This window comes from Eptatretus burgeri, chromosome 3 (genome assembly GCF_056783735.1).
Source record: "Eptatretus burgeri isolate ZD-2024b chromosome 3, Ebu_testis_v1, whole genome shotgun sequence".
Lineage (NCBI taxonomy): Eukaryota > Metazoa > Chordata > Myxini > Myxiniformes > Myxinidae > Eptatretus > Eptatretus burgeri.
Window position 1 is genome coordinate 53317964 of NC_140963.1, and position 23410 is coordinate 53341373.

General features: G+C 41.8%; 1 protein-coding gene across 8 annotated transcripts in view; it reads right to left on the reverse strand.

Moving 5' to 3' along the window:
* The window catches only part of CEP290 (centrosomal protein 290), a 252833-nt gene that overhangs the window by 55139 nt on the left and 174284 nt on the right, over positions 1-23410 (reverse strand). For 7 of the 8 annotated variants that reach the window (XM_085873380.1, XM_085873374.1, XM_085873377.1 and 4 more), the window contains exons 24-30: positions 17136-17366; positions 16554-16727; positions 10784-10895; positions 3241-3437; positions 1710-1861; positions 1352-1463; positions 763-1218 (exon numbers count right to left, since the gene is read on the reverse strand). In XM_085873380.1, the coding sequence (XP_085729506.1) occupies positions 763-1218; positions 1352-1463; positions 1710-1861; positions 3241-3437; positions 10784-10895; positions 16554-16727; positions 17136-17366 (1434 nt within the window). The remainder of the gene's footprint in view (positions 1-762; positions 1219-1351; positions 1464-1709; positions 1862-3240; positions 3438-10783; positions 10896-16553; positions 16728-17135; positions 17367-23410) is intronic. The other variant, XM_085873379.1, reaches the window with a different exon arrangement.

Consider the following 23410-nt stretch of genomic DNA (forward strand, 5'->3'; position numbering starts at 1 on the left):
TTTAAATAATTTCACAAAGTATGGGCTATTTCTTGTATCACAGTAAGAGATAAGGCATGTGATGTTTTGTTTAATCTTTGATCTATGCACTTAATAACCACTCCATGTTCTACATGGCACTGTCGCTCACTCTGGTTAGTCTCGTAGCCCTTAAACTGGTCACAGTCTCCAATATTTCCTTTATTTTTGCCGACATTTTCACGACCAAATGCACAGTCGATGCAGTGATCGCGTATGCGCAGATTATTTGCGTCGTTCCTTCATCACGCTCACATCTTTTAATTGTATTCAATTTCACCTCCAATGTAACAACCTTTTGTTGTTTCTTGAGATGGGGTTTGATTGGCAAAGGACTGGCGAGTCTCTTGGAACTCATTACAGAGAGTTTGGGCTGTTTCAAAAGGAACGCAAACCTCTCCATCACTGAGCATCTTACACCCTGTGAGCACGGAGGGAACACAGCGTAAAGTACACGCGAAGTCGAGTGAAAATGTGTTTATGCACATCTTGGGTTGTTGTTTCAGGCACACGGTTTGAAAGTTTTTCCTTGCAATAGCATTGCAATAAAGCGAAACACGTTTGCGATAATTATTGAATACTTGGTGATAAAAACAAAATTGCAATCAATCAAAACTACGGTATGAGAACTTGTGATAAGATAAGGGAGGACTTATTGTATGCATAAATGTTCAGTAGCAAATAAAACCATAGAGCATGTACTTTCAAAATACCAGCCATAAATGCACTCAGCACAAATCGCACCGTGATACTTCTGTGATCATGCTTCAGTTTTTCCATCAGCTCCTCCAGCCCATGGTTCTTCAGCTCCACCTGGGCTCGCAAATCTTCCGCAGCATGCCTCTCCTGACGTGCCTTTTCCAAGTCGTTTTCAGCTTTGTTGCGCTGTTCGCGCAGACCTCGCAGATCCCGAACGAAGAGCTCCAGCTCCGCCAGGGGAACCGCACCCTTGAAGCGGTCACGCTCTGCCTGCAGGGCAGCTCGCACTGCACCAACGTGCCGACGCCCCTCAGCACGTGCTTCGAGCAACTGGTGGTGTAGGTCATCGGCACGGTGCTCCAAACGAAGGTTCTGTGCTTCTAAGCCCTTCAGCTGCATTGTGCACTTCTCGAGCCGTTGGACAGCAGATGCTTCATCCACCTGCAGGGCTGCAATATGCTGCTGTAACCGTCCAATCAGTGCCCGCTCGTCTGATTGAGACTACAAATAAAAAGAAAGGCAAGAACTTCAGATGCAGATCATTATTAAAGATCAACACCAACATTCAAAAAGAATGTAATCAAGGCCATGGAGCTTCTTTTCAAAAGAGTGGCACAATCATATCCATGGTTACCTGGAACTCAAGCAGCTGTTGCCGAAGTAATTCCAGACATTTCTCTTTGATCTGCCGTCGATCATGGAGCTCCTTGGCCTGCATGATGGCAACATCCGCAAGCTCCCGCTGTCTGAAACAATATGGCCATTCCGTGATCACCGTCTTTAGTTCTACAAACGGACTAAAAAAAAAATCATATCCTCACACAAGACAGCACATCAGTGGGAAAGCAAGATGTAGATGAAGAGGATAAGTGAGTGAGCAGGCCACAGCGAGTCATGAGCACTGCACGACAGGAGCAAACAATTCACAATCATTGGTGAGTACATCACAGTTTGATTAAGCGAATGTTGACTATTGGTGAACAGAGCATCACTTTGAAAGCTGTGCCTTGATCACAGTCTCGGACTCCTCCATCTTTGCAAGGCGTAACCGCATTGCTTCCGCATCAGATTGCCGAATACAGCCTGCCAGATCATCTCTCAATCCCTGCTCCACATTCTGTGCCTCAGAGTTGATCTTCGTCAGCTGCTCACCACAAGGCAGGCACAGTCCCATTACACAATATGGTAAATAGCTTAAGCATTAATGTGAAATGAACATTTTAGCTGCAATCATTATTCACATCAATTCACTCAACCCCCACTCCCCCCACTCCCCCAAAAAAAGCCTCTCCTTATAGATAGGTCGACAAAGTATCACCCTTGGTGTTTTTTTAAGGACATTGAATTAATGAGTGCACTGTCTATCAGATAGGATGTTCAGCTCTGGTCCAACAGACTGTTCTTCTGATGGGACAGCTCTGGTTGCATCATGCCTTGTGTTCAAGGTGGCTTTTGCAAAAGCACACCAATGTGTGCTGGCATCCTATCAAAATACCAAATTCCTGTCCTACCCAGCCATTGGATTCATGCCGATCACCTTTGAGTGGTGGCCCTTGAGGCATTGTCATTGTGCCATAAGAGGGGCAACCTATTTCGTTCCGTCAGTCCTTCATTGCAGTTCACCAATTGACCGACACAGAAATGACACGTACAATAAGTTGGGCCTAATTTTGTTTTTACAAAAGAATCACTGGTTCCCAAAATTAAAAACAGGAAAAGAAAAATATTTTGGCAATTATGCCTTCAATGTATGATATATTGCTTACCCCTTGTAATAACAACCATCCATCCATTCATCCATCCATCCATTGGGACCATACTCTGTGCGGAGCGTTGGTGCTGCCGAAGCAGTCTCCTTGGCTATTGGACACAATCCTGGACGGGTCGCCACTCGAACACAATATACCAGAATAGTGGCACTCATTTTGCCAACCTCAGAAGGATGACAGGCAGAGTCAACCCCACGAGGTATGAATTCAACAGCCGAGTGAGATTTGAACTCAGGATCCTAGGATCCCAAGCCCACCACCCCAACCATTAAGCCAACACCAGGCATAATAACAAGCATGCCAACCCGATTTGTATATGTAATTAAATAATAATTAGGTACAGCCTAAATCGTTTTCTTTCATGAGCTTTGCCTGAGGTTGGCCATTCTCATTTGAGCACATCTCATGATGCTGGGATGCCAGGTTCAAATTCCTTCATCTGTGTATATTTGTCAATTTTACACCAGTCTTTGCTAACTGTTTGGAAGTGCACCAATCTCTCATATTCCAATGGCCCATTCAAGCTCCTCCATGAGCCTCAGTTTACCATTTAAAAAAAAATATATATATATATATATATACATATATATATACATATATATATACATATATATATATACATATATATATATATATATATATATATATATATATATATATATATATATAATACTTGATACGACACTGAACATACAGGATGGATATGAAATGAGAGAAACCAGGCAAGGAAAACAAAAGTTGACAATCCACAGACCCGCGCAAACTTCTTCTCAAGCTCGTGGTTACGTGCAGCAAGTTCCTGTAGCGAGGCCTGCAGCTGCTGTGTTAAACGCTGAGCATGGTTTGCACGCTCACGCTCGTTCAGCTCTTTCATCTCAAGCACAGCCAATTGGCGGGAAAAGGAGGCCTGGGCTCTGTTGCTACCCACAGTGTCACTGGACAATTCAACCTCTGACACAAAAATACAATCACGGCATGCATTGATTATCCGTCGACAGCAATTGCATTCCAAATTGATATGTGGGTCATCTATAAGTGGGTAAGATGGATAGCTCAGAGGTGGAGTACTCACCTTTAAACTGTCTATTCTGGGTTTGAATATAAATAGTGGAGTCGCTTAATCACGAGTGATTATATGATTAATTAATTATCGTTACAAGAGTGACAAAAACACCATGATTTTTTTGTGAGTAACTATGGGGGTATAAAAGCAAAAAATCTCCAGTGCCAAATATATATATATATATATATATATATATATATATATATATATATATATATATATATATATATATCAGGCCGTGTGACACAGAAATTCCCCCAAAATCCAAGGTGGATTTTTTTTTTACAAATAAACAATATGGAATATCTGTTTAAAATTACAATGGAAGGTGATTGTAATATATCGTTTTTTACATTTTTAAGGCATGAGGAATCCATTGAAATTATTTTTTTCCAGAAAAAAGAACAGAAAATGAAACATGGGCAGATATTGTTGAAAAAAAATTGCCACTGAGTTAGACCAAAGTGGCGAAATCAAATACGAGTCTGATAAAGTAAGTTAAATATCAATTCACATGATATCTATACCAATAGATGTCTGTGTGTATGTCTCCTCAGGTCAGGTCAGGTCAGGTATGGGAGCATGTGCCAGAGTAGTGCGTCGCTGCATCCACTTTTTGCCGGTACTCCAGGGGCCTCCGTCTGGCCATCCCCCAGGCAGATGCTTGGCTCATCCACATCTTCTTGAGATGCCGATCAACCAGCTGCAACCTCGAGGCACGTTGTCGGCCCATTGGCCTCCTCCACTCACGAAGCTCCCTCGCTGAGAGAATCTGGTGAGCAGGATCAGCGTCAGGAAAACGAGCCACATGTCCATACAGCTGCAGCTGACACTCACGGACTATGCAGGTAACAAATCTCATTTGAGTCACATCAACCACTCGTTGGACACAAAGTCTAAACAGCGATAACCAGAGACCTGGTACCAAAGGAATTAAGTCTCAATCTCAGATCTCTGGTCAGAGTCCAAGGCTCACATCCACATCGCAAGACTGGAAGCACAAAGGACCTGAAGACTTGGATCTTAGTCTTCCTGCACAGGTACCGAAAGTGCCACACCTCATGATCCAGTGAATACGTGACTCCCCAGGCCCAACTCAGACGTCTATTGACCTCTGGCTCACAGCCAGCGGAGACATAAATATCACTGCCAAGGTAAGTGAATCTCTCCATGACCTCAAAATCCTCAACACAAACAGGTACCGACAGGATAGCAGAATCCAAAATGACACCGAAAGCCTGGATCTTAGTTTTGACCCAGGAAACGAATAAACCCAGTGGCTATGACTCATCATTCAGCACCTAGAGGGATCCAAAAAGCATATCCAGAGTCTCCACAAAGATGACTGCATTGTCTACGAAATCAAGGTCAGAAATCTTGACATTCCCAAAAGATGAACCGCAGCTTGATCTCTCCGACATCCTCCCCAGAATCCAGTCCATACAAGTGCTGGAAAGTGTGGGAGCCAGTACACACCCCTGCCAAACTCCAGTGACAACTGGAAATAAGTCAGAGATGGTATTCACCACATCGCACAGCACTCTCAGTACCAGAGTAGAGTTCAGACATCAGATTAATCAGTTTTGGTGGCACCCCATGAAGACCTAGAATCCTCCAGAGCGCATCCCGATTCACTGAATCGAACGCTTTACAGAGATCAACATAGGCTGCAAGCAGCCCCTGCCGAAACTCTCGTCTGCGTTCGGTGAGGACACGAAGAGCAAGGATACGGTCAATCGTTGACCTCTTTGGTGTAAAGCCTGACTGCTCTGGACGCTGGTGCTCAAGCAGATGGTGGCGAACCCTATCAATAATTATCCGAGCAAAGACCTTGCCCGGCACTGAGAGCAGCGTCACCCCTCGGTAGTTGTTGCAGTCTTGGCGATCACCCTTCCCTTTCCAGAGAGGGACAACAAGGCCCCTCTTCCAGTCAGTTGGGATGATGTTTGTGTACCAGGCAGAACACAGAACTGCATTAAACAAACATGAGTTCAGCATTTCTCCCAGCCTTGAGAAGATCAGCATAGATGCCACAGATCCCAGGAGCTCTACCCCATTTCAACTGGTTCTTCACAGCCTGTGTTTCCACAAACGAAGGTGGATCACAGTTGATTGGAGGGTCAGCAATAGGGATAGCAACACTCCTGACATCCAACTCAGCAGCTGGTGGGCCAGTCCGGTACAGCCGCTAAAGGTAATCGGCCCAGCGGGCCTTCACTTCGGACTCCTATGTCAAGAGCCAACCACCCTCCTCTCTAACTACAGTACACTGAGGGACAGGCTTAGAGGAACGCAATGCATGAATTCCCCTATAAACAGGACGAGAATTATTTGACCACAGATGATGCTCGACCCCCTCACAGATTCCTCGCACATAGGCATCCTTGTAAACCCTCAGAGCACGTACAGTTTTATGCCGAAACTCCATGAACAGCTCAGTTCTGCCATTAAGCCTGGCCCTGCAACTCTGGTCAATGGTATCCAGTGTCCCTTGAGACACAAAATTCTTCTTCGCCCTTCGGTGAGTTCCAAGACATCCACCTGCAACATCAAGGATGGTGATCATGAAGGCACTCCACAACTTTTCAGGATTCCCCAAAGCACACAGACCCCCCAAATCCCCACTCAGCCTGTTGGCAAACTCCTCAGCTACCCTCTCATCCTTGAGCTTGCCAACATCCAGCCTCGGCTGGGATAAAGGATGGTACCATTCTCCTGGATTTAAGGTGTAACTTCAGAGTTGCTACAAGATGTCTGTCGTCGGTATTGAGGAACTGAGCACTCCGGTCGACCCTGTTGTTCTGGATCATCCTCCAGTGACCATCAACGAGCATACGGTCAATCTCCTTTGCCACACCGCCAGCATTGGAATACCAAGTCAAGCAATGAGCCTGTTGATGTTGAAACCATGATCAAGCCACCCCAAGTCCATCACTTCTCGCAAAGTCAAGGAACTTAGTGCTATTCAGGTTCACAGTTCCAGACCCATGGGGACCAACACACGTCTCATAACCATCCCTATCAGTTCCAGTCTATGCATTGAAATCCCCCAAAATGAGAAGAGCATCTTGCCTGGGGCACTGATCAACCACAGACTTGAACGTGGTATTGGATGCGTCCTTCATGGTGGGATCACTTGCCTCAGTTGGAGCATTTATACAGACCAGGGAAACGACATCCAAGGAATGATGAATCCTTAGTCTCATAATACGCTCGTTGACCAGTGTTAGCTCAATTATTATTGGAGCCAGCTTATTGGACACAGCTACAGAAACTCCTTGGGCATGGTAACTGTGGAAGAAAAAAATTAATCAAATTCATTTTTCTCAATTATATTCACTTGTTGCTGGTACTTTTCTTAAATGAACAATGTATAAAATAAGGTCTTACATTTGTATTGGAGTCAATTGACTGTCACGAAAATTTCCCTTTCCCCGACAGTCTTTTGACCTCCATAGCCATATAAATGAATATACAAGTAAAGTAGAATTGTATCCTACTAATTCTTATGTACTTTTATCTCACTGAAATACATATAACCAAAACTAGTATCTCCAATGTTTAAATGGAACTGCCCAGCTGCTGAAGAGAAGGACGCCTCGACTGAGAAGAGGTGCCCCATTGTATAGCAGAAATTAGATGACTACTGGAGCAAACGTCTTGCTGTCTAAGGAATAACTATATTGGCTTTTGATGGCAAATGTCTTGCTTGCTGCATGGAAACAGACTGGGTGTTTTGAGAATGCATGTTCAAAGTAATCACCTCATGCATCCATCCACCCTCTCTCTGCCTTTCCTCCCCAAACTTATCATCTTTTCTTCAAGGCTGACCTGGTTGTTGATCCTGCAAACTTTTGCCATGAGCTTGTCTTTCCTCCCATCCCTACCAAAGTGGCCATGTGTGCAGTTCTTAGTTCCCTTACTTTATGCCTGTCAGCCCTCCCCTTCATTTACCCTTGCCAGATGTCTAACCCTCTCCTGCCTTTTTCTGTTCAAAAGAGTATAACGAGGATTGCTATGTGCATTTTGATCAAGAAAGAGGATCTTGTTTGATATTGCTTGTCTTGTATTTCCTTCTTTCCCATGCACATGTTTGGTGTTCTTTGTTGTTAATAAATGGTCTCAGACTCCGACAGAGAAGAACTGAATTTCTTCCAAAGTAACCACCAGAGCGACAAGACCAATAGTAGGTGTAACCACCCGCCATGATCTCGCCCCTATCCGGTCTCCGAACCTCAGAAAGTGCTGCTATACTGATGTCCAAACACTCAAGCTCAGATGATAACAGAGACAGGTGATCATCCTCTCTTAGGGATAGGACATTCCAGGCACCCACCCGAAGGGACCGCCTCAGGTTGACCCAAGGAGACCGCCGTCTGGTGGACGACACCTCAGCACCACTCCGACACACTCTCCCGCAATCTGACCCAGGGATGTTACCCCGTGGTTTCCCTCCTATCATCAATGAATGGGGGTCCTGAAGGGTTTGCCCCAATCCCGTCATCCAGTGAGCTGCCCTGTGAAGAGTAGCAGCATGGAGTGGGTTTCTTTGCATTTGTGGGTTTTGCGGAATGAAGTGTTTTACGGTGGCCGGAGTGCAAATCCTGCCACCAACCTCCAAAAAAAAGTAACCAAACTGCAGGACGACGTCCACAGACAGTTGGGCACTGGATATGGGTGGCCGTTGGCTCATGAGGAGCTCCTGCACCCTTTTACAGGTTTTGTTTTTAATCCTGCTGGGTGTCCATGTCCATACACCTTCCTCACCAGGAAACCTGGTGGGAGAGATGGTTTAGTCACTGACAACCCCACCATTAAATAGGATAGTACAGGTTTACATGGGACCTGAAGCAAGTCACAGATCCAATCTGGTCAAACCTGACATGTCTCCTCCATAACTCCAAAACCATGAAAACCTAGCAGCCTGAAACTTTGCATGCATGCTTCGAAAACTCCAAGGAAGTGCCATATTTTTTAAGATAACTAATGGCCATATTTAACTACATCCTTTCAGGCGCCATCCTCGGCCACCTCGCTCTCTGGGGTTTTAAGGTGTATCCTGGGTTACCTCGCTGGGGTCTTAAACCACGTTTTTTGGCCTTCTCAACCATGCCTTGACTTGGAATAGGCCGCAATGATTTCTTCACAATAAAGTCCCCCCCACCCCCCACTTTCTTCACTTGTATTATCGAATGCCTGTTCATCATAGCTATGAATCGCTGTAGCATCACGTTTTTAAAGTGCAAAAGTTTTCAGATTTGGAGCTTGGAGAGATTTCATGCATTATATGATGCAATTTTCCACGATCTACTCTGACAGACTAATTAAAGTACATCATCAAAATATAATTTCAGCTTTGAGGATCGGATATCGTCCGGACTAAATAAGTGTTCAAATCTGGAGTGAAGTCTGATAATTAAATTTAAAGAAATGATGAGTCTTACAACTAAGCCTATACACCTATTTACTTTAAGCAATCAAGACAATGTTCCCTTCTTCTCCATACATACACAAGAAAATGCTAAATTTCCAAAGCATTAAACTTATCTTTTTCAACTGTTTGGAGAATTACATTGAGTGAACAAAAATTTAGGAATGTGCCAAATTAACCAGCCTCATTGACCTCTTAGATTTAATGCATTCACTGCAAGATCTCACACCCTTTCCCACAGAGGGACTGCTTATGCATAGCGTCTGCCAGATCTGTCTCTATTTTTGGAGCTCTACGGGGAATCAAAGCAAATCTGGTGAAAAACGGACATTTTTAAAGTTATAACACTTGTGTGAATCGCGAACCAATGTACCACATGACGCATACACAGACGAGCAGGCAACATGGCAGATTATCTGCAATGTTTATTTCAAGGGCGACTGAACTTTGCGATGTCTCCAGGGTTGTTCTTTGTTAAACAGCAACTCTTTTGTGGATAAAGTCATTTTTTTAAACGAATTCATATAATTTATTTAACTGCTGCGGGTGCAGTGAAGAACAGCTTTAAAAGTTAAAGCGCCCACTTTCTAAGCGCCTTACAGTCATTAGCGGTACAGTTCATGGCCCGATCGGAATGTACAGTCGGCAGTTGCTACAAGAAAGAGGTACATGATTTACGAAGGTTACATGGCTTCTCTTTGTGAGGTTCAAAGCAAAATATATTTGATAACACCTGATTTCCGAGCTGTTTGCTGAATTAACGTGTTTTCCAAATTATAGAGCTCAATTTTTTTTCCACCCGTCACGTGACGATTACAACTGTTTATAGAGATTCATGTTTATGCACATCTCCTTGAAACATCTATAATGCAATGTCGTTTATATAATTTGTTCATTGAAATTCCCCCAAAAACAAGGGTGAAAGTTACTCAAAGTTTTTGGGTTATTTACAGTAAGTACTGTAATCGGTAATCACACTGACTCCAATCTGCCGATTCCTGATATCGGCCAAGCACGAATACAGTGCGTTTCATAAAGCACGACATTTTCTCTCTAACCCCCCCCCACCCGCCCATCTCTATGTGTCCCCCTTTCTCTCCCCCCCCTCTCCCGCTCCTCTCCGGACACGTCCGAGCGGTGTTTGTCTCTGGCCAGCTCGGCTCCAGATGCCTCCAAGCGGTGTTTTTCTCTGGCCAGCTTGGCTCCAGACGAGTCAGAGCAGTTTTTGTCTCCGGGCAGTATTTATAGTATGACCGGTAGAAAATGTATTTAAGACATTAATTTGTTTCCATCTTCACTGTTATTCTATGCAGATGCATTTTGATGAGACAATATGAATTGTAATTCATGTGACGTGAAACTAAATATGTGAAACGATTGACATCAAACTAAATAGAATGAAGGAAGAACTAGTCTTACAGGTGAAGGCTAGTGTCCATCTGCATTGGCAGACAGGTAAATTAAATGGATGAGATCAAGAAGAAGTTTGTAGAGGAATGCTAAATGCCGTGCAAGGCAAGGAGAAGTTGACGTTTCGGGTATTGATAATTTGTCACATCAAAATGAACCCTTTTGCTATGATGAAGGGTTAATGACTGAAACGACAGCTTCTCATTTCCCGTGAAAGTTGGCCCACCTCGATTAACTTCCTGTTGATTTCTTCCATTGTTAAACCTTTGTATGTTGTCGACAAGTCTCCATCAAACTATATTAAGATGTTGCCAGCTAGGCCAAGAAAAGTGAAAACAAATAGTAATCGATCTCATGCCATAATCATTTGCCTCATGGCATCACCAACTTTACCGGTATGACTGACTTCCTGGTGGCTTTGATTCAAGCAATGGATCTTCTCCTTAGCCAATTCCAGCTCCTGCCTAAGGGTCTCCAAGCCTTCCTTCAGAGCAGTATTTTCACCCTGGAGAACACATACATGAAAGGAAGCATTAACTATTTGTTCTCGATAGAATGTGAAGTCTCATGAAAAAGGTAACAGGGTACATGGGACAGGGTAAATAGGGTAAATAGACAAGGTAACAGGGTAAATAAATAAAGTCAGAGTTATATACCGTTGGTCATTGAGACAAGCAAGTTCACCAAGGTGTACATGTGGCCAATGATGTCACCATTTGACATTACCTGAAGGCCTGCAGGGAAAAACAGTATTGCTCGGATAAAGGAAATATAAAGTCGTTCTTGGATGTCACACCATAAAACTGGACCAAATAGCCTTTAGTGAATGCAATGTTGTTTACATCATGGCTTACTTTGAGAATAAAAATAGGGACTACCCCTGGGTGCTCACCAAGTTGTGGATAAGAAAATCAGGGAACTGCTGGTAGGGGTGGATAACCCACAAATATTTAATGGAGAAGAAAGTAAATACCTATCGATTTTTTTTTCATGCCATGAACAAACTTTGGTACATCACGGGTGATGAAGGTTGTGGTCAAGTTTCATCGAAATAATGTGTGTTTTCGGAGAAAAAAAAAACAAATACATGTTTTGGGAGCAACCCCGCCCCCCCCCCCCTTTGTCGACCCCAATTATTAATGTTGTGAAAAAAAACTTTAGAAGATCACGGGTGATGAAGGTTGTGGTTGTAGTCAGTCAAGTTTCATCGGAATTGTGTGTATAGTTTCTGAGAAGGCAAATACCTCTTATGGGGAGGGAGGGCAACCCCCCCCCCCCAACCTCATAAGCTTCCTCTGTTGACTCCCTTAGACCCTAATCTTTCTTTTATGCTGTGACCAAACTTTCGTAAATACTGGATGATGAAGGTTGTGGCCAAGTTTCATATAATTTGTGTTTGTAGTTTCAGAGAAGTTGCAAGTGTTTATGGACAGACAGACAACGCGCTATCCCATAAGCTCCCCGGAGCTACATTCCAGGTGAGCTAAAATCACATCAAGTCGGTTTGTCGTTATAGACTCTCATGAAGAAGGGCACTTGATAGGACAAATTTCAACGACACGAACGCTACTCAAGCACACCAACTCCTTATAAGGAATTTCTGTGTTTCATTCAGCTTGTGTGCAGGTTGTTCACCCTCATGTGTCCTTCTCCCCCTCCCTTTGATCTCACTCTCACTTCTACTCTGATGTTGGTGTTTCCCCCTTTACATTTTCTTGCCTTCCATTCTGCTCTAGCTCTTTCACAAACATCATGTCGACAAAAAAGTCACTTTATAGCTGCCCATAACGACAAGAGATTAGCAAAGGTTTATCGATCACCGCAGATATTAAATGCATCAAGCCAAGCATGTGCACAAATTGTTCCTTGCGTGCTTCCTGACCAGGCAAATAACAGAAGCGTATGAGAGCAGTCTTAGGATGTTACAATAGTCTTTCATATTCCATTGATGAGTCTTATATTGTAATAATTGTGTTTATTTGAAGAACTGCACAGTAACGATGTTTGCAAGCAGTTTTGGAATGTGCTGTGATCAAAGAGTAGTGGTTAAATTTTACCGACGATATATTATTAGCTCATCTGTAGCAAAGTTCAGGAGAGCTTATGGGACGGTGCATCATCCGTCCGTCCGTCAGTCTGTCTGTCTGTCGTCCATAAACATTTGCAACTTCTTCTCTGAAACTACACACACGATTTTGATGAAACTTCACCACAACCTTCATCACCCAGTATGCATCAAAGTTTGTTCATGGCATTAAGATAATAATAATAATAATAATAATTAAAACTGGTAAACCAGTAATCCCGGGCTTCAAGGCGTGCCTCCATTTTAACAAATTTCAACACCATCACCCTGTCACATGATGTGGGTTTTCCCGAGTTAGAAAGTGAGTTCAAGTCTGCAATGTGGCCCAGCTATGGGGTCCCTCAAGTTATATCAATGAAGGATTGAAAAGCCCAGAGCAATACATGATAGAGAAAGAAACTTCACATTGGACAAATCGAGGCTGGACAAATTTTCAAGTCCCCAAAAAAGTCCAATAACTCCACATTTGCATATTAATGTAAATGGCGAACTTGTAGAACGTGAAAATATCTTCCAGAATTTGTGGTCACTTTTTGTCTATCTTCTTTGGTTTTCATTTTACATGTCAAAAATGGGTGATTTTAAACTTTGGGGGGCTCTGGGGCCTCACTGGGGTAAAATACAGACATAGCGTAAACATATTTGGAGTCCCCTCTTCAAGGCCTATCAGAATCTGTCATTAAATTTTTTCAACTCTCATTTGCATATTTGGCATATTTAATGAGGCGAATCGGCATCATTTTAATCATATAAATTATGCAACGATTTTGACGAAATTAACAACTTAACATTCCAATGGAACCTTGCAAATGTGTGCAAAAGTTTGAGGCTGTCGTATTACCCCTTCTGGAGAAGAAGATGTTTTTAGGTTTTGAAGAAAATCCAATATGGCCGCCAGACCACGTGACCTACGTCATCAAAATTTTCAAAATATAAACTTCAGATGGAGAGTTATTCAATGTATAAGTTTCATTGAATTTCATCCAAGCGTTGTTTTTCATTTTATGACATTTCAAAAATTGGTCATTTTCAACTTTGGGGGGCTCTGGGGGCTCACTGGGGTCAAATACAGACATAGTATAAATATATTGGGAGTCCCCTGTTTATGTGCTATCTAAATTTGTCATTAAATTTTTTAAACTCTCATTTGCATATTTTGCATATTTAATGAGGCGAATCGGCATCATTTTAAATCATATTAATTATGTAACGATTTCGACGAAATTAACAAATTCACATTAACATCGAACTTAGCAAATGTGTGCAAAAGATTGAGGCTGTCAGATTATCCCTTCTGGAGAAGAAGATGTTTTTAGGTTTTGGATAAAATCCAATATGGCCGCCAGACCACGTGACCTACGTCATCAAAATTTTTAAAGTATAAACTTCAGGTGGAGAGTAATTAAATTGATAAGTTTCATTGAATTTCATCCAAGTGTTGTTTTCATTTTATGACATTTAAAAAATGGGTCATTTTCAACTTTAGGGGGCGCTGGGGGCTCACTGGGGTCAAATACAGACATCGTATAAATACATTTGGAGTCCCCTCTTTATGTACTATCTAAATATGTCATTAAATTTTTTCAACTCTCATTTGCATATTTTGCATATTTAATGAGGCGAATCGGCATCATTTAAAATCATATAAATTAAATAACGATTTCAACCAAATTAACAACTTTACATTCCCAAGCAACTTAGCAAATGTGTGCAAAAGATTGAGGCTGTCTGATTATCTCTTCTGGAGAAGAAGATGTTTTTAGGTTTTGGATAAAATCCAATATGGCCGCCATACCACGTGACCTACGTCATCAAATGTTTCATAGTATAAACTTCAGGTGGTGAGTAATAATCCTGTAAAGTTTCGTTGAATTTCATCCGACAGTTTTCCCTCCAGATCCGCCACAAAATCGGTCAGTAGAACATAAAAACGCCGTTAATAATAATAATAATAATACTAACGAATTCAATAGGGCTTCAGCACTTGCTTGAAGCCCTAATAATAATAATAATAATAATAATAATTGTGGACTCGAAGGGAGTCACAGGGGGTTGCCCCCTAAAATAGGTATTTTCTTTCGTCTCAGAAACTACACACACAATTCCGATGAAACGACCACAATCTTCATCGTCCGTGATGTACTAAAGTTTGTTCACAACATTAAAAAAAAAGGGTCGAAGGAGGTGTACATGGGGGGTTTCCCCAAGTGCTTCCCCTCGTAGCAAGCCTCAAACTAAAGATCCGTAACAATATGTTTTAAATTTCAACCTAATCGGGCACATGGTCTGTCAGTCAGAATTATTTAATATTTTGAATCTGGGTTCAGGGATTTAAATCAAACTTGGTATAAGCATGTATACTGATGTAATGTGGGTGGAGTGCTCATATCTCACAACGTTGTGACGTAGAAGATTGCTTTCTCGTTGATCATGTTGTACTCCCCAAGAATGATGAGGTACCATGTGTAGTTATTCAATTGCGAAAGTAATCATAGTTTGGTGCAGGCCATTTTTGTGTTGTAACATCCTGAAGTGGGATTATAAAGCTTTCAGAGTAAAAAAAATATATATATTGGAATAAATGTTAATACAACCTCCCAAGATTGTGCCTTCCAAACAGACTTATTATTGTTATCGAGTGAATTAAGTAAAACATCCAAAATAATAGCATTAAAAAAAATTACACCAAAACTTTGATTTCCAAAGCCACATGTCATGTTGGATTGCTACACCTGTGTATGTACATTTATACCACATATGTTGGAGTGCACATGCACAGGATATCATAAACACAAAATGCACACCTACTATTCTTAGTACTTATTTAACAGTCCCAATATTCTCACCTTATTGTGAGGTTCGCCAGGGATGGTTTTTGGCCCAAATATTTAATGAATCAGCTGGTCAGGCCTTAAGTTTGGCTGAAGGAGGCAGGAATTTGTAATTTGTTCAGGTGCCGGCGATAAATTGTCGACTCTTCATGAAAGACACTTTGGAATTTTTAACGTCCACCAACGATCAGTGCCGATCGTCTAGTCCTTTGGCTTAACATCCCCCCAAATGGATTAGCGCACACACTGATACCTCAACTGGCATGCAAAACACCAATGTGACTGTTAATCGCTGGGTTAACATTGAAACGCAGACCAGACAGCCTAAAGGCGAGTGGTCATACCTCTACGCTATCCTGCCAGCCCATCAACACAAATGCTCCAATGCAATGGAAATATTAAATGTTATACTACTTGTTCTCCCATTCAAGATTATGAATGGAATAAATGAAAAGTCATCTACTTGTGAATCTTCACATTTCTTGATTTAAAATTCATCTAAGGCCTATGTAGTAGCTCATACATGATACAAATATCTGCAATTTGGTGTCTGTCTGTGATGTATTCAGTGCTTACTTATTTAATCTCGACCAAATTTGCCAGGGGGAGTAGCAGTCATAAATGGAGGTTGGAACGACTTCATTTGCCACCACCCTCTCCCAGGGATTTTTCCGCCTTGGTCAAACACCATGTGAAGGTGTATAAATAGCTTATCATGGCATTATGTGGGGCACCCCGACTGGAAGAAAAAAATATATTCTAACCCTAAAATATTCAGTCAATTCTGTCCAATGTGTGATATGACGACCTTCTTAAAAAGTCGCACGTATATCAAATGCAGGACAAAGAGGTCAGTAAACGTCGGTATACGTTTACACAAATTAAGAGAACATTAGTAGACAATGGACAAATAATATTAATAATAATGATTAATAAATATTGCACAAACCGTCAATAAGAATATTCATTTTGATGACTGGTCAGTGAAAAATATCCATCGGTATTGAATACTGCACTATACAACCATGCTTGAATAGTGTGTTAAAAAGCTATGAACAGTGTAGAAATTGGAGAACTGAAAATCCGCTTCACTGGTTAAATTGCAGAGCAACGTCGACATTAACTTTTCAAGCAGAAGTTTGCTGAGAAGGCTAATGTTCTCGTATTAACAAAGGGTGGACTCAAGATGGATCAATTCAAACAGCTTCAGTCGGTGCAAAAAGTGAAAGGTGTAGCTTTCACCAACCTGCAACTTCCCTAGTTCCACGTCCCGTTCAGACTGGCGGCTTTCTCTCTGAAGCATGTCTCGATACTTGGCCGTTAATTGGGAATATTGCACTTTTGCTTCCTTTAGTTTTTGGGCAGGCACGCTCTGGTCCAGCTCCTTCTGCAGCGTTGTGAGCCATCGGCTGGCTTCATCCTGTACGTACATCCAGGACACAAAAATTCCTTTGAAGGCAGAAGAGGCAGCAGAACAAAAAGGAACATGTCAGAGCATTTATTCAGCAATTTCACCTACAAGTTGTGTCAAACTTCTCTAGAGCTGACGACTTCGTTCAACGTACAGTTACATATACGTGTATAGTTGTACCATTGTATAATCTCATCAAACTAACAACATCGGAATTGGAATCCTGTGCACTGTCATGTTTAACCAGACCCAAAAGTGCTCGGAATGTGTGGAGGTAATATGGAATGGTGACGAGTACTGCAAGTGCATCGAGCTGCATATATGGTGCTCAGACCTTCAGTTCAGCTCAATGCTTAAGGTCAAGAAACACTGTCAATCAGTGACCCAGGCCATTCTACCAAGAGTGTGAAGCGGCACCTTTGAGCGCTGCAAATAACCAATACGTTGGGTCACAGCAACCTCTGCTTGCGCCAGTTGATCCTGCAGGCGCTTATTCCGACGGCAGAGTAGGCCTTCATTCTCAAGCAAAGCCGTGATCTGGCGAGCCTGGGCTCGTCCCTCGACCTGCAATGCCGCAATTCTTCCACTCATTTCAGCCAAAATGCACCTTTGGTCTTCTGGCTCTATTCTCAGAGTTTCAAGTAAGCGCTGCAAACACAGACATTGTTTACATGCATTGTTTCTCAGACTTATCTCTCTGACTTGATGATGACAATGCTTCCATGCACATGGAGTCAGGGGTCCTGTGGATATGCAACTGGAGGATGCTTTAAGAAAGACAACAAACGTTTGGAGAAACAAAACCACCGAGAAGGGCACTCAGTAGAGCGCATACCTCCGCTACGTAATGCCTGATCCATGCGAACATATCGGGCCCAATACATTTTTGAAATATCATACCATATATAGTTTTTGGCCCCATCTCTCAATGGTGAAGAATCACTTAAAAAATTTTGAGTAGCCAGATCCAGATCCGGATCTTCACCAAAATCTAATCAGTTTGTCCTTGTCACACACCCAACCTGTCCACAAAATTTCATCCAGATCCATCCACAACTTTGAGATATCCTGCACACAAACAAACAGACAAACAAATAAAACCAGACCCGTATCTTGCCAAAAGGTGACCACGTGTGACTTCTTTAAGGTCACACTGAGGTGAACAGAGCTGCTATCCACCAGGAGCAACTCCTTGAGGAATATCTGCCTGCGAGAGATTCCGATGAGAATCGTTCTAGAGTAACCATGAAAAATATGTGTTTGTCTCATAATGTCACCAAATGACGTTATAATGTCTCAAGCTTGACATATCTAGAAAGCACTCATCGAGGTATTCAATTTGAGGTACTACACGATATGGTTCCTAAAACTTGAAAATTTGACCTTGGGGTCAAATATGTTTGACCTCAGGCGCTAACCATGAAGGTCAAGGCCAATCGCCACCAAAAATTAATCAGCTGAGCGACAGACCATATACTACATTCCCATAAAGTTTGGAGACGATTCGATTAAAATTACTCAAAAAATTAGGGTTTCGTTGACTCCCCTGATTTGCGACAAAGTGACCTTGACCTTCAAAAATTTATGCGGTGAAAGGGACCTCTATAGGCCTCTGATATGCGAAGTTACAAAAATTTCCAATGATAACTGTGCTCTGCAGTGATTTATACGTGATTACAGACAAAAAAAAAAAACATGAAGGTCAAGGCCAATCGCCACCAAAAATTAATCAGCTGAGCACCAGACCATCAACTATATTCCCATGAAGTTTGAAGACGATCCGATCAAAATTACTCAAAAAATAAGGGTTTCGTCGACTCCCCTGATTTGCGACAAAGTGACCTTGACCTTTGACCTTGACCTTCAAAATTTTATGCGCTGAGAGGGACCTCTATAGGCCTCTGATATGCGAAGTTACAAAAATTTCCAATAATAACTGTGCAATGCAGAATTTTTTATATGTGATTACAGACAAACAAAAAACAAAAAAAAACATACAAGCTGACTAACATATCTTGCAAAAACTTCGTTTTGGCAAGATAACAAACAGAAAGGCGTGAAAACTTAACCTCCTTCACCTTTGGTGGCAGGGGTAATGATTCAACCATCTTTACCCAAGTACAGAAAATCTAATTGTGAAATCATGGTTATTGGAAGACTGTCAAAGACCTAAGTAGAGAAACCATACATCCTTTCAAACATACACATACATTGTAAAGAGCTACTTGAACAATGAAGTCATACAAGCATTAATACTTCAGTTCGAAGGAAACTTTGCTGAGCTCAAGGTCTGATTCAAATCACAATGGATTAGTGATCAATGTCCGATATCTATATATTACTAAAACTCTCATTATGTATGTATGTTCCCGAAATAGCCAAAACGGTAAAATATAGCGCAAAAAAATTTATGGCCACCTTACTCACCATTCTCTTGCGGTGTGCAGTATCAAGTTTCGTTCAAATCGGCAACAAAAAATTATTAAAAAATCAATTCCCGATTCAGTCAAGTACTCTTCGGGAGAATTTGATCAATGCAAACAACCTCAGAGGTATAGTTCGCTGGAGCTATCTTTTTTTTTTCTTGAAATTTTTTTTCATCAACCGCTGTTACAACAGGAACCCAACGGGTTCACAGGTCGTCTTGTCCTTACTATAATTCACGGACCGGTGTTTGTTTGTTTGTATGTCTGTTTGTCATGCTACTGCTCCTACAGTTCTGGGCTGATTACATCCAGACTTGCTACATATGATCAGCATGACCACAATTAATGTATAGGGGCATTTTTATCTTTACCGGTGGTTTTGAGGAGGAAAAGATGGGGGAAACAAATTTCATATGTAAATGCATATCTGTAGCGCCACCTCCAGGTGGGGGAGGGTATTACTAAAGCTTCACCATTCGCAGTGCAATACAGTATTCCAATCCCCACGTGAGTGAGGTGTTTTAAATTACAATTTTGAATTACACAGCAGGGGATGTTTTTGCATTCCACGGCGAGGTTTCCAATTACATGACGGTGATGTTATGTTTCGAATTTACACGTTTTGAAAACGGCAGTGATGTCATCGGGAACAGAGGAGACGGTTGGTTTTATCTATGTGGACGGTGCTAAAGCATGAGTCACATTTGCTCTACGACTAGGATACGGCGGCCGTACCCCCCCCCCTCGAATTGACAAAAACGTGCAGCGGCCGCAGAGTTTCTGAGTTGGCCTCAGAGTGGCCCTACGCCGTATGTCTATCTTTTACAGGTCGTAGGGGTCCCGTGGAATGAAAGCGCGGAGTTATAACTTTTTTCATTTCTAGGTTTGCCGTAGCAATTCGACAAGCTGTAGCCATGACGTAGATGTGTTCCACGTCGACCGTACATAGGGCGTATGGTGGGCTTGCGTTATTCGTGCGTTTTCCGTAGGCTCTTATCAATGAAAAATGAATTTTGCCAACCCCCAAAAAATTACGGTGGCCGCACTATTTCCACATTCGCCTTAGAGCCCCCCCCCCCCACCCGCGGTCGCCTTGCGGGCACCTTGAGGCTTCCTTGAAAATTCTATGGCCGCCGCAGGGACGCCCTAAGGTCACCGTGCGACATCAAATCAAAGACCGTACGGCACCCCCACAATTTCTAAATACCCCGTGCATCTACCCAAAAAATAAAAACATATGTGACTGCTACATTGTGTGACCGTGGAAATACTGCGGCCGCCCTATAATTGCGAGTGGCCGTAGACTTTTTAGACCCCACGGCCGCCTCGCCAAATGTGACGAGAGAGAGACAGAGAGACAGAGAGACAGAGTGACAGAGAGACAGAGTGACAGAGTGACAGAGAGACAGAGAGACAGAGAGACAGAGAGACAGAGAGACAGAGAGACAGAGAGACAGAGAGACAGAGAGACAGAGAGACAGAGAGACAGAGAGAGAGAGAGAGAGCGTTTGAGGTAAAAAAAAATACTCCCGAGCGAGAGTGCCGGTCATCTCTGCCAGAGGTCAAAAGTAACTCTGTGCCAGACTGGAATAGGGGCAGTTCATAGCGAACGCAGTGAGTTTCATACTTAACGCGTGCACGTGAGAGAATAGGAAACAACAACAACACAATACCCCTGGCTATTTGGAATCCGTGTGGTTAGCTATGACCTTTTGCTTCCGGTTGTTTTTAAACGCTGTGCAGTGTATAAACACGATTGGGTTTTATTTCTATCTTGTGAATATTACTTAATGCATGCACATGAGAGAATAGGAAACAACAAAAACAACACAATACCCTGCCAATTGTGAATCCGTGTCGTTGCCTATGACCCTTTTGCTTCCGTTTTTGTTTTGTTTCTGGGTTTTTTTTTTGTTTCCGTTTTTTGTCATGGGGAATGATGCATGCCGGGAGATAAAGGCATCGTCGGAGACATGAAATACCCAAATAATATCAGACATGGTGTATATTTCCTCAACTGATTTTAATAGAGATATCACCCGCATCATCAAAAAATAATTTTTCATTGTGATTTACGTTATTTGATCGCTGATCCCGAATCCAGGCTGAAGTAACCGGAAATTGCGTATACAGTAAGTTGTGAACAAGTTGTAGGTAAAGTCAGAAGCGAATGTAAGAAGAATACGACATTCACTTCTAGTATTTATTTTTTAGCAGCGTCTCTCATTGCGAACGCTGCTCAAAGAGAGCTCGGCGTTGTTCTTCTTCTTCTTGTGAAGACAAAACCTTAATCTCTAGGACTCGGCTCTTGTATATACAAGATCCGGATGTCCTTAAATACTGAGCACATGTACACATCCTCACATAGACGGTGCCTTTTGAGAGCGTCTATCATGAACTTTTAAATATATTCAGACATTTGCTTTAAAGTTTCAAAAAGTTCACGTTACTATTTAAAGATTATTCCATTTATCGTATTGTAATTTCGTAAATACATGATTTATTTCGTAAATACATGATATATCGTAAATACGTAAATACATTATGACGCGTTTTGCGATTGGCTTAATCCAGGCACATGACGAAATATCGGAAGTTGTTGTTTTTTTTAAAAAAAATTTAAATTTTTTTTTTTTAGCCGACAAAATCTTTAGGACGCTGCTCGTGGACACATTTGTCCTTGTTTTAGATGAGATCCTGCTCTAGGCGGTGTAGTTGTCGTTGTGAAGGTAATGTTGAGGAAATTTGTTTTTTTAAATGAGATCCTGTTCTTGGCAGTGTCGTTGTTGTTGTGAAGGTAATGCTGAGGTAATATTTATTTTTTCACAGCAAAAAGACTTTAATTTGATATATTTAAGAAGCGAATGTAAGAAAAATTCTACGTTCGCTTCTTGGCTTTGCCTATTCCATATTAAAGTACGTACGCTCTACTTCCGGTTTTCAAAACCACCCACCCCCCTCTGAATGCAGGCGAGCGATCACCCACCCATCCCCCTCATACATCGCTAATCGTTTGCAAAGCCAGCAGTTCCTTATGAACCGATGTTTGTAAGCCATGACGATGCAGTACCTTGCGGTGCAATTTACCTTTTTCTTTTAATATCACAGCACGTCAATTTTGAAAATAAAAGTACAAATTGACATTCAAAACAATGTTAATGTCATAAATGAAAGTAAGTGTGCATATAAACTTGTGTTCCATTGTTTAGTTACATCTGACAAAAGCTTCAAATGTAATATTTGTCTCGGAGAGTTCCGGTTCTTAATTTTTAATACTTTTTTCTTGTATGTACTTTATGAATGGCCCATACGGGGAATCAGAACGAAGTTTGAAGGGCTATAAAATCGGAACGAGAGCAAATTTCAAAAAAATGGAATTCTAGAATCTAGATAATAGTCCATAGTATCTGAATCACAAATAACATTTGATCTCTCTTTATAAATGAGGGAGGAGATACGATTTGAAATCGACGATTTTCGCAACTTTGACAGCCTCATGACGTTGACCTCGACCTTGGACGACCTTGTAAGTTATATTGTTGTCCACGTCTCATCGACCTCTATCCATTCCACTATTGGTTACTTGTCTCCACTCGGTTTGATTGTAGACGGACGGACGAACGTACGGACAGACTTCGAGACTGGGGTTATTAGGTCATCTCGACTGAGATGATAGAGATGACCTAAAAAGGCTGTGCTGTGGTGACTTGCAAATAAAAGCTGTGATGAAACCATTACCGTTTACAAAGAGGATCATTACTGTATGCAACAGATTTTTTGATTTACAAACTGGAAGGTATTTTAAATTTCGATTTTGCAGCGTCTGCTCCAAGTCTGGCCCCGAGTCGAAGTTCCAGGTCATACAGGCGGTGAACAAGAGGAGGTAATTAATGAATCTATACCAATGCTCCCAACTTCTTGTACTCTTTTTGTATATAAGAAGTACTGTAAAAAAAATATTCTTTTTGTTCTGTTTTTTTTCTCAATTTGCAAATTGTTCATTACATCGGCAGTGATTGAGAGAATATATATTCTTTATTTGCTTTTTTTTTGGTGTAATTGCAAATCGCTCATTAGTATCGGTGGTGAACAAGAGGAGTTAAATTTTTTCTTACCTACACAGAGCTATCTGTTACCTATACACTGCCCAAAATAAATGTCCTATACACCACCTAAATAAAAGGTATGCGTTAGAAGAATGTGTTGCATGCTTGGAACAAGATCGCCCAGAGGGCAGGTACTCTGCAAGTTTACATAAAACTCAAA